At 41.7% G+C, this 12394-nt stretch overlaps 1 protein-coding gene across 5 annotated transcripts in view; it reads left to right on the top strand.

The window, feature by feature from the left end:
* Positions 1-12394, top strand: part of mical2a (microtubule associated monooxygenase, calponin and LIM domain containing 2a) — a 216588-nt gene that overhangs the window by 83454 nt on the left and 120740 nt on the right. The window contains exons 19-22 of one of the 5 annotated variants that reach the window (XM_048606984.1): positions 1686-1796; positions 5238-5354; positions 6047-6139; positions 8396-8491. The exons of the other annotated variants lie outside the window; for them this stretch is intronic. Coding sequence (XP_048462941.1) covers positions 1686-1796; positions 5238-5354; positions 6047-6139; positions 8396-8491 — 417 coding nt within the window. The remainder of the gene's footprint in view (positions 1-1685; positions 1797-5237; positions 5355-6046; positions 6140-8395; positions 8492-12394) is intronic. 5 annotated transcript variants of the gene reach the window in all.

The raw sequence follows: 12394 nt of genomic DNA on the forward strand, positions 1-12394 counted from the left end.
ATGATGCTGCTTGGCCTGCTGTGTTCATCCAGCCCTGCACCTTGTTGTCTCGGATTCTCCAGCATCTGCAGTTCCTACTACGTCTGTTATCCTTGTCCTTTTATGTGTTGAAGGTCAGTTTTATAAGGTTCTGCTGAAGATATAGATGGGGAGGTGCACAAGGGGCTAATTGTGGTGTGATGATGATTTGACAATGCTGCTAATTTCAAGGAATGCTGCTTTTCTTGCATGATCTCATCTTGATAATGCGAGGCGGGGTGTGCTGGTGGGTACATTGTTTGTTTTCAGTGCCTGGACCAGAATCTGGCAAAGCAATCTGTGACTTCTACAAGCCTTTCTGCCACTGGGAAAGAATTTATTTATTCTTCCAAAGTGTTCATAAAGTTTGAAATGCTCAAGTCTTCTCCTAACCTCCTTTGCTGTAAGGAGAATAATCCCAGTCTCTCCACATAATTGGAGTATTTGCTTTTTGTCCTGCTTGGTACTCTATTGAGATCAAAAGGATGAAAATAAGTTGCACTATAGGACTAACTACTCAGGTCTGGAGACAGCACCTTGAGGAAGATATATCGATATTGAAAGGTGTGCAGCACAGAATGAAACAGGGATTTAGAGGTTTATGTTCTGAAGAATGGATGTATAGAACAGTGCTGGTTATAGAGGTTTAAGGGATTGAAAAGTTAAGATGATTAAGGGATTCATAAAGTAGGTTCAGAGAAATGATTTCCTCTGATGTAGAGAACAAATAGATATAACCTTAAAATGGTTTTGAGTTATAAATCAGTCACTCTGTTCAATTCATTTCAAATTCAGTTTATTTGTGTGTAAAAAGTGGATATATTAAACTTGTATAAGATATCGCTTATATCATATCAACATCCCTGCTCACTATAGTATGTATGGAGGCACTGGAGACTGTGTAAAAATAATTCACAAGGATGATAGCAGCGATGCAGGAGATATACCCATTGGGAGAGCAGACAGATTGGGCTTGGTGGTGATGACCAAATGGAGAGCTTTATAGTTATGAGAGATTTTGATGCAGTGGACACAGAAGGATTTCATTGCTGGGGAAGAACTAAACAAAATGCTATTAATGTAGGATAGACCCTAGGAATTGGGAATTCTAAAGAGATTTTATCACCCAGAGAGTGTTGAGAGTGGGAACTTGCTACCACAAGGACAGGTAGGAGTGAGGAGTATAGATGCTTTAGAGGGGCAGCTAGATACTCGGATGGAAATAAAGGGTTAAACTGATAGGGTGAGACAAGAAATAGCAGGAAAAAGCTTGGGTGGAGCATAAATGGTTTTGCATGGACAGGTTGGGCTGAATGGCCAGTTTCTGTGCTGTATATTCTTTGTAATTCTATGTATGTGAACAGGGTTAAGGGTTTGCATAGCCTCTTCCTATTCCTATGAGTTCTATAATGAACAGGCAATTGCTGTGCCAAATAACTACCCAGCCTGGAGAATTAAGATGTACTTTATTGAGTTTGACCTTTTACTGCTGATGGTCGTCAGTGATTTGCCAGACTGTGTGTCCTATGTTGGCAGCAGCACCACCGAGTTCCCTAGGTTTACCATCGGTACTGCAGCTGTCCACGTCTGACCCACTCCATCACCACCTCCTTTTCTGTTTTGTTTCTCTTCTGTGTCTTAAACATCTCTTGCCTTCTGCACCACAGAGGAAAGCTCTGTCTCTTGCACAAGGTGACGTCCCCTTTAGCAGGAAGAGTATCAAGGAGAGAGGAGCTCATCTGACTGCCCTCTTTGGGGGCAGGACTCTCAGACAACAGGTGTGTGCTTTCTTGGCTAATCTTTACTCTCATTCAAAATGATTACACTGACTGAGGACTCCTTTCAGAGCAACAAGATATTGCAGCCTCTGCATTGCAAAGTTAAAACTGAAGTTTACAAGTGGGCAAACACCAGGGTATTAAGAATCAAGAAAGTGAAAGGAAAGTCCCTGAAGTGTACAGAACTGGAATACAAGTGAGGGCTAAGTCCCAGGACCAGATAAATGTGGGGGTCCTTGGGTAGGGATGTCAAGAGGTGGTGGAGCACTCGTAAGGGGCAGACTTTGTATGGGCAGTACATCCAATGAAGAAAGGAGGCTGTTGATGCTGTAACATTATGTCTTCCTGCTGATGGTTACTTTCTGAGCATCTCCCCTGCTCCTGAGTACCTCCCGCCAGCCTGAAAATTAAGGCCGCGTGGGAAACGTGCCATGAAGTGGACATTAATTGGTTACTGAAGAGTCTCAATTGAGGCAAAGGTGGGTGGAACAGCCTCAGCCTTGCTCATCCTACAGTAACGTAGCAAAGAAGTTGGTGTTAGGTGGGAAATTGGTGAGAAAGGCAACCAGAGAACTTTACAGGCTCCAAAAACCACCAGGAGGGGAACATGATGTTCTGCCCCATGAGCCATTCAGCCCATTGTGTCTACATAGGCTGAAAAGGAAATAAACTTGCTGCTGATTCCAACCTGGTCCGTAGGCTTGCAGGTTGCAATTGTTCAGGTGTAGAGCTTAAGTACCTTTTAAATGAGTTAGATGCTTCTGCCAAACCGGTCAGGGAATTCCAGCTACTCACTACCCTCTGAGTGCAAAGACTTTCCTTATGTCCCCTCTATGCCTTCCACCAGTCACCTTAAACCTATGTCCCCAGTAATTGATCTCTCCACAAGTGGAAACAGGTCATTCATATCTAATCTATCCAGACATCTCATCATTTTGTATACCTCAATTGATTTATCCCTCAGATCTTCTGTTCTAAGCAAAACAACTTTTCAAGCTGTGAAATATCATTGTAAATCTCCTCAGTACTCTCTCCAGAGCAGTTATGCCTTTTCCGTAATGTGGTGACCAGAACTATGTACAAAGTTCTCTGTACTTGTGACCTCACCAGCATTGGGTACACTTTTAGCAACACATCCTGCTGCTTGTATTCTGTACCTCATCCAATAAAGGGAAGTATTCCATAGCTTTCTTTATACATTTCGTAGACTCGCAAACCAAGGTGTTTACCTTCCTCTACCCCTCTCAATATCCTACCATTAATTGGGTATTAATTGTTTTGTTTGCCCTCCCCCAATGTGTAGCCTCACACCTCTCTGGACTGAATTTGATTTGCCACCTTTCTGCCTATTCAGGCAATCCATTGAAATTATCCTACAGTTATCAGCCATCCTTTTCAGTAGCAATTACCTGCAAATATTGCACATTTTCCAATCATGCCTCTCGCATTTAAGTTTTGTGTACAACAAGCAACAAAGAATCCAACAATGAGCCTTCTGGAACACCATTGGAAACCGCTTTCCATTTGCAAAACACCCATTGACATCAGCTTTTGTTTTGGGCCAATTTTCAACCAACTCACCACATTCCCCTGCATTCCTGGGCTTTTACTTTTCTGACCAATCTGCCACTTGGAACCTTGTCAAATGTGTTTTGAATTGATACCTGTCCATTGGGAGGGCAGGTCAACTTGATACTGTTCCCAGTCACAGTGACATGGCCAGAGTAGAGCACCATCTAACTCTCGCTCACTGTTTACAAAGGGAAACATCGACTCTCCAACTCATTCCTAGCCTGTGATGTCAGGACTAAGAGTAACAACACGTGTCAACTCCCCCTGCCCTTCGCACCCCCCCCCCAAACAAACACAAACATGACCACCCCTGCTTCCCGCACCAACCCCCCCTCACTGTGGCTTCCTCCTGTTTTGCCTCCCCATACTGTGGCACACCCAACCTCACATAGAGACTTCAACCACTATCCCACACCAATTCATCTCTTTTTTTGAATTCATTCACGGCATGAGGGCGTTGCTGGCTAGACAGCATTTAATGCCCATCCCTAATTGCCCAGAGGGCAGTTAAGAATCAACCACATTGCTGTGGGTCTAGAGTCACATGTAGGCTAGACCTGGTAAGGATGGCAGCTTCCTTCCTGAAAGGATATTAGTGAATCAGATGGATTTTTCCTGACAATCGACGCTGGATTCATGGTCATCATTAGATTCTTACTTCCAGATATTTATTGAATTCAAATTCCACCATCTACCATGGGGGGATTTGAACCTAGATCCACAGAACATTGTCTGGGTCTCTGGGCTAACAGTCCAGTGACAATACCACTTGGCCATTGCTTTCCACGTAATAGGGCTCTCCCCACCGCCCGAAGCACTTGACATTTTCTGTTACTGCCATTTTCTTGACTATATCCCATAAGTCAAAGTTTTGGATGTTAGCTACGGAACTGCCTCTGTTTTCTGGCTTATAATATTTTGGCAGCTAACATGGATTCCCATATCATTCCAACTTTGTTTTGAATAGCAGATTTAGTGAACATTTTCATTCCTACCTTTTAAGCCTGTGGACACCTTGGCAGGATTTGCTTCTTGCTCCCCTGGTGATGGAAATTGGTGAGGAATCTTCCTTTAGAGATCCACTGTTTTTTGGGAAAAGAACTATCATTGACATCTAGCCCGGATATGCCCTTGTGAAACTTGAAATCATGACCTCTTTTTCCTTTTGATCACATAAATGGATTAGTTTCTTCCAAACATTTAAGTTCCATTTTCAATGTGTTCTTAGTGATTTTTGAGATTAGTGCAGTTTTGATGTCACTGCAGTCCAGGGCTCCAGGCTAATACTCTGGGCCCATGAGTTCAAAGGTCACCATTTCCTGGAATTTAAATACAATGAATAAAATCTGGAATTCAAAACTAGTCTCAGAAATTCTGATATTCAATTGTCATGAAAACCAATGCGATTCATTAATTTATTTCTAAGGAAGGCAATGTGCTGACTTTAGTTGGTTGTGACTGCATACCCACGGTAATGTGTGTGGCCTCTTGAAATGGCGAAGCAGGTCAATCAATACATGGATAATTGGGGATGGACGACAAATACTGGTCTTTCCAGGGACACCCACATCTCATGCTGACCGTGTAGGATAGATTGAGGTAACCAATCAGTCACCACCATTTATTAAATAATTTTATAGAGTAAATTCAATTGCTTTGGAAGGAGAATTAGCAGTGAAATCCTGAATTAAATCCGTGTTCGATTTCAAGTACTGCTCCCATCAGGTATTGCAGTGTTCTAAATAACTCTCTGTTGCTTTTTGCATCATTCTGATAACACAATGCTTATTCAGCTTTGGTCTTGTTTTGTTTCTTCCGGGCTATTTCTTCCTTATTTCCATCATGTGTTTCAACGCTGGCCCTAAACAGGTGCCTCTGTCCGATGCAAGCTCATCCCATTCTCTCTCCAACACCTCTCGCTCCACTCATGACTCTGCTTCTTCTTCGTTGTCTACCATCGCTCACCCAGCCGATCCTCCATCACAGGTATTGCCTATCTGGATCAGTGTGCTGCTGATGCTGAGCAAAGTTGTGCAACTTTTAAGCTGTCCTTCTGGCATCTTAAAAACAGAGGGTATATGCGCCAAAACTGAAGCATTTTGAAATGGGTTATTAACGTTAACTAGTGTCCGTTGGCACTCCCTAAAATAATGATGGGAAGTTACAGATCATGAAGCAAGGGGAGGGTACTCTACCTATCATACCTGTGCTAAAAGTTCTGTCCAATTAGTCCCCTCTTCTGTATTTTACCTTTTAAATTATTAATGACAATGAGTTATCCAATCCTTTCTTGAAACTTGCTATCAAATCTGTTTCCACTGTCACCTTAAGGCAGAACATGTCAGATCATAGTAATCTGCTCTATAAAAAAGTCCTCATTTCTCTCTTAATTTCTCTCAACTTTAGTTAGGTACATTTTAGGGGTTGTGTGTAGAAAGTTAAGCAGATTTTAAAACCTTCTCTTAAAATAGCAAAAAGAATTATCAGATGGAGACATTAAGCATTCTCCATGCTAATATTGTTAACACCTAATCTTATTCTTTACCGTGTTTTTGCTCTTCATATTGTTACTTTACATATCTCTAATTTTCTTGGCCTTTTTCGCTGGTCTTTCTCCTTTTCTTTCTTTCGATCCTGCTTCTACTCTGCTGTCCGTGACCTTTGTCCTCTGAGATCAGATACGCAGTGTGAAGGCGGCAGCTATTAACTTGGAAAAGATGTTTTTAAGCAGTCAGAACCAATCGAGTAGCCGGATCAAGGCTGAAACAGAGGTGAGTAGTCCACCTCATGTCGGTCTTTATGATCATGCAATAACATCAAAGAGAAGTTCAAGAATAAGATAAGTTGACTCAAGTAAGCACTGAATAAGGAAAAGTCCTTTCACTCCATGTTTTATTTACAAAACCAAGGAATTTGTACAGCTTAGTTGATACCAGTTTACTATTCTATTCCTTTCTCCCTCCTGTTTATCCAACTTTGCCTGAAGTGTGTCAATGCTATGTAATGGAATCAGTCCATGTTGTAGCAAGTTTCACATGTTAGCCACATCCTACTGGATTTATTAGTGACTATCTCCTATTTCAGGTCCCAAGTTCTCATCTTGCCCATAAATGGAAGCATCTTCATTTAAATCTACTTTATCAGGACTTTTATAACTGATGATTTGTCAGGTCACTCCTCGATTTTTTTTTCTTATCTGTAGGGAAGAGTCACAGCTGTTCAACTTTAGCTTCTGTTAGTATTACACATCTGTTTCTGGTGTCATCCTCGTAAATTTCCTTTGCATCTTTTCTGATGTCTCGATAACCTCTTTGTCCTTTCAAACACAGTATAGTGAAAACAACTTTCTTTCAGATTATTAAAATATGTAGTCTTCTAAAGAATGAATAATAAATCTCTGTTTGCCCAAGTGGATAGAGCTTTACTTTGTAGTTAGAAGACCATGAGGTCAAGATCTGCTCCATAGGCAAAGCTGGCATTTTACTGTCTCGCAGGACTGTATTGGCCTGGATTGCCATCTTTGAGATGGGTAGTGAGAGTGAAGAGTTTACACCTTGGTCTGCCAGCTTCAGGGTAAAGTGCCCATAAGGATAGGGCTTCCATAGTAGTTAGAGGGGGCTGGGCAGTGGGTGGCAGGAAAGGGCTGCATTTGGGCCAGCTGGACCTGGAAGCTGTTTGGAAGCTGCCACTGGGGCTATGGGTACTGATGTGGGTTGTTCAAATGACCCATTTTAGTGCTGTGGGGATTCATCCCAGTTTTAATAATTATGGCCATCGCACATCAAACCTCCTCACTCCCACACCCACTCCTGTGACCAATTTATACCACCTCATGCTTTCATCTAGCCTCAGTGCCTCTCCCCTCAATGCCAGGCTATAACCCCAACCACCCTGTATGCCAGCCTATGGCATTTTCATGCCCTTTTAACTGCGATACACTGTAGAAACAATATACACCATTTTCACAGTACCATTTTTTTTTCTTTTAGAATTGACAACATTACACTTTCTTAAAGTCCATTTCATTACAGGAAAATAAGTGTCAGTCATCTGGACCTTTTTATCAATAGTTAAAACTGCAAGCATTTGAAACATCTTAACCTGTGTAACAAATTAGTAAATTGTGAAACCAAATTTAGTTCATTGGCTAACAGTAAAATGTCAAGGAGAGTAATAAATGCCCCATAAGAAAAAGGAGCATGTTCTCCCTACAGGATCTAGTCCACTCTTTATTGTTGGCTGGTATCCTGCTGGAGAGACCCATAGTACAGTCAGCCACTGCACAGTGATTCAAGATAAAGACCTCACCTGTTCAAAACATCACTAACAAAATGCCAACCTTCCTAGTGTCAGCCACACCCCCAAGCAACTGTATGTTAAAAAACATTGTCAATTTAGAGAACCAATATTAATACATCTAATCTGTAATTATGCAGACATAGGGATGTGGTGTCAAAGATTATAAAATCACTAAGTGCAGAAAGAGGCTGTTTAGCCCATTGTGCCAATGCTGCTGTCTTTAAGAGCAATCCAATTAGTTGCACACCCCATAGCTGTGCAATTATGTCATGTTCAAGTATTTATTCCCTTTATCAATGATTGTATTAAATCTGCTTGCCCCCGCCCAACACCACCACCTCAGGCACAGCTGTCCCGATGACAGCAGCTCAGTAAAAAGTATTTTTATATCTCTCCCTCTAGATTTTTAGCCAATTATCTTGAATCTATGTCAGTCAGTTTCTAACCTGCCAGTGAAAACAACTTCACCTGATTCACTCTCTCAAAACATTTAATAATGTTAAATGCTTCTATTAAGTTTCCTCTTGGTCTTCTCTTGCGTAAGGAGAACAATTCTAACTTCTCCAGACTCTCCACGAAACTGAATTTTCCCCCAAATGTCAAACGAGCTTTTAACTCGAATGATAACACTGGAAACAAGGAAGGTGTGCAAGCTAAGTCAAATAATGGGGTCTAAAAATACTCATGTTCCTGAAGCCATGAGTGCTGTGTATTCTGTCTTCTTTTAGGTATCTACACATGATGAGTCTCGTGCTGTAGTCTGCCATTCAAGTGAAAGCAAATCTTCTCAATCTCCACACTCTGGCCAGCACTGTCCCACTCAGGTAGATCAAACCTGAGGCACAGGTCTTATGGTGTAGTCAAGCATGTCCTCCCTGCGCCTGCTGAAGGATGCATGACGAGCTACAAAGTAAAAATATCTGCAGCACGTCCAAGAGAATTTCGTGTCAGTGAGAGCATGTCAGTGCTTGGTGCCTGCTTTGTTCCAAAGAATGAGGTTTGCCATGTCCAGCATGCTGATGTTGTGCACTATTTCATAAGACAGCAACAGCTTGTATTTGTATGGCTCCATTCAGCTAGTAAAGTGACCCAACGCACTTCATGGAAGACAGGACAATTTATTAGGACAGGGATCAAAAGCTTAAACAGAGAAGGGGCTTTTCAAGAGCATTTAAGAGGAAGAGAGAAGGTAGAGAGGTGGAAACACATAGCGAGGAAATTTCAAAACTCGGGCATTTAGTTACAAGGTCGTGTTGCCCAACTTGTTTGATGACAAGAAAACCCTTTGGATCTGAAATGTTACATTTCTTCTTTATTTTGTAATGGTTTTAAAAGCAGCTGGTTGAAAATATTTCATTTATTTGTATCAGAGAGAGAGAGGGAATGTAGGCTAGACTAGAGAGGATTGGATAGGATAGATAGAGACAGAGACAGAGAGATTAGAGGGGTAGATCAACCAGGTTAGAGAGGGAGAGTTAGGGGGATATGCAAAGAAGTTAACAGACAGACAGAGAGAGGGAGAAAGGAAAATAGGCAACACAGAGAGCAAGAAAAGAAATAGGAGAAACTGACAGGGGGAGAAAACTCAACAGCATGATGAGCAAAGTAGCAGTGAACCGAACTGAGGTAAATCCTGAAGGACTGTACCACCATACAGGCAAGGAGGGGAGGACTGGATGGACATTACTCCAGGTTGACTCGGGTGTGTAAGCCAATCTGTTTGGTAGTATTAAACATTCTTATAAATAAGGTGTTTTGTGAAGAAGGAAAGAACCTAACTGGGTCCATAGACCATCAGTCATTACCCTCTCCCTCTCCAAGTTGTAGACAATCCTGTTATGGAGGCTTTCTGTATTGTTATATCATCATTTGGTCAATAGGAAGAGATAATTTGCATTCCTGTAGCACTTTTCAGAATCTCCGATCATCCTAAAATGCTTGCAGCCAATGGAAGTACTTTCTGAATTGTTGTCACTGTTGCAATGTGGCAAGTGTGGCAGATAAATTGGATATTGCAAGATCCCACAAACACCGATAACCAGATCATTGTTTTGGTGATGTTGATCGTATATCTTAGGAGTCCCTAACAACAAGCAGTCTAAAAGCATTGTCTTCACCAGGACTCAAAGATTTAAAAGACATTTCACCACCACTGCTTTTCAAGGGCTGCAATGGACAGAAAACAGATGTCAGCCTTGCTATCATCATTCATACCCAGACAACCTAATGAGCAAAAGCCTCTCTCATCTGCTGAAATGGTGTGTCAGTATTGTGGGCAATCTGATGATACAAAGGTATCTTAGCTTTCTGTGGCAGCACCAATGTCAATTTACTGAACTTGTTGAAGCTGGTGATATTGAAGTGACATTAGCATGGTATAAAGCATCTCCTGGCTTTGAGAGTTCTGTGTGAATAAAACAACAATGTTTATTGGTGGCAGTGTCAGGAGCCAGTTCATGGAATGCTAGTTTCTTCCAGAGCTGCCATCCATTAAATATTAGCCACCTGTTAGCTTCTGAAGTAGAGGGGCTGGTTTCTGAATGGCCAATTTGGAATTGCTCAGAACTGCAGAGACGAAAAACCTATGCTCAGTTTTGAATAGAAGTCCCATCTTTTCTTAACTAATGCAAGTTATTGTAGTTTTCAATACATTGCCAGCAGATGGTCAAGATTCCATGATCCCTACCCATCCTATTCTCAGTTGACCCCCCCGCCCCCCCATCTCCTCCTCTAATGATTCCTGTTGGAATATTCTTTATAATCTAGGTAGAGTCAGAGGTTTACAGCATGGAAACATGCCCTTCGGCCAAACTTGGCCATGTTGCCTAGTTTTCACAATTAAATTAGTCCCATTTGCCTGCATTTGATCCATGTCCCTCTGTGCTTTTCCCGTCCATGTACCTGTCTGAATATTTCTTAAATGACAAAATTGTACTCGCTTCCACCGCTACCTCTGGCAGCCCATTCCAGACACTCATGAAGTTGGTGTAGTTAACATTTCTAACCAACTGTAAAAGACTAAAGGTTGCTGCATTCTTTTTGTTACATCTTGTCACTCTCTTCAGTCATGATAACTCTTCAAACTCAACTCCCAATTTTTCTTGTCTCTCTGAGCTACCTTGACACCCTGGCCACTTAGTGCCAAACATTTGCTACTTACTCCCAGCTGATGCTGTAATGCATTGTTTGAGGGATTGCTGCACTCCACTATATCTTATGCTTCATCAACCTGTTCAATAAAAAATGCTTTTTAAAAAAAAAGTCACACAACAGTCTTTATGGAAGAACAATGAAATACTCTTGGTGTCATGGCCAAGGTCATCATCATCTAACCAAGACCACGTGACCTGGTCATTCACCACATTGGTATGTGTTGGAGCTTACAGCTATAGGTGACTTCATTTAATGATTGACTGACAAATGTTTGGGACCCTTCTCAGAGACCTGAGCTGCTGTATATTACAAGTCTTTCTAATTCTTAGTGTACGAATGCCTTCGTAAAGAATTTGGTGCTTTGAATTGTGTCCAGCTATGTAAAATTGAGCTTCCATTAAACAACCTTTAAATTCAAGGAACTGGGCCGTTAGATTTTGCCTTCTAATCAGAAGATCCCAAGTCTGAATCCTACTTTGTGGAGTGGAGCCAATAAAGACCAGAGCTTTGTCTCTGAATTCCTGGTTCACACCCAGTGGATCCTCACTTTTTTGTTGTTTTGTGGGTTACCCTCCTTTCTCATCATACAAGTTGTAGGCGTTTATAAAACCCCTCTCCGCTACATAGGACTAAACTCTTCAAATTACCCAGTGGTGAAGCAGTGGTTCCGGCCTTGGTTAGAGTGTTGATATTGAGTCTGTCAAACCACGTTACAGTGTACTTGAGCAAACAGTTTTTATATTTTCACACCATGTTGCAACAGGGTACCGTTGTTTGACCTACATTGCTGGTGACTAACAAGTACCAGTAAACATTAAGTGCAAACAATAACAGACGAGTGAGATGTGTTATTCTGATTAATTGAAGTGGTTTCTAAACAATTACTCAGCTGCTAAACTGGAATGATTGCTTTGCTTCGAAAGTGAGCAAAATGTGTTTTTCTTTGCTCCTCCTCTCGAAGCCTAAGCAAAAGATAATAGCTTTAGAAGCGACTGAACAAAATGCAAGCAGAAAATAATTGTAATACAGAAATTACTGAAATTACTCAGCAGGGCAGACAGTATCTGTGCTCAACTGTTTGCTTTCTATCTCCACAGATACTGCCTGCCCTGCTGAGTAATTTCAGCAATTTCTGTATTAGTGAGGAGCTTCAGTTTGCTTTGTGTACAATTATTTTCTGCTTGCATTTTGTTTAGTCGCTCCTAAAGCTATTATCTTTTGCTTAGGCTTCGAGAGGAGGAGCAAAGAAAAATACATTTTGCTCACTTCCGAAGCAAAGCAATCATTCCAGTTTAGCAGCTGAGTTTAAACCCATTGTACAGGGAACCCCCAGCTTCTGTCGCGACACTGCAGATTTCTTAGAGGAGCCCAGCACCCACAGACCAGTTGAACCAGGAACGTTCCTAATCACAATGGACGTTTCAGCACTCTACATTCACATCCCCCACAATGATGCATCACCGCAACAGCCTCAGTATTCAATACCACGAACTGCCAATTTCCAGATGCCATCCTACAACTCATCTGCTTCATCCTCAACCACAACATTTTCACCTTCGACAACCAGTTCTTCA

This window comes from Rhincodon typus, chromosome 17 (genome assembly GCF_021869965.1).
Source record: "Rhincodon typus isolate 14 chromosome 17, sRhiTyp1.1, whole genome shotgun sequence".
Taxonomy (NCBI): domain Eukaryota; kingdom Metazoa; phylum Chordata; class Chondrichthyes; order Orectolobiformes; family Rhincodontidae; genus Rhincodon; species Rhincodon typus.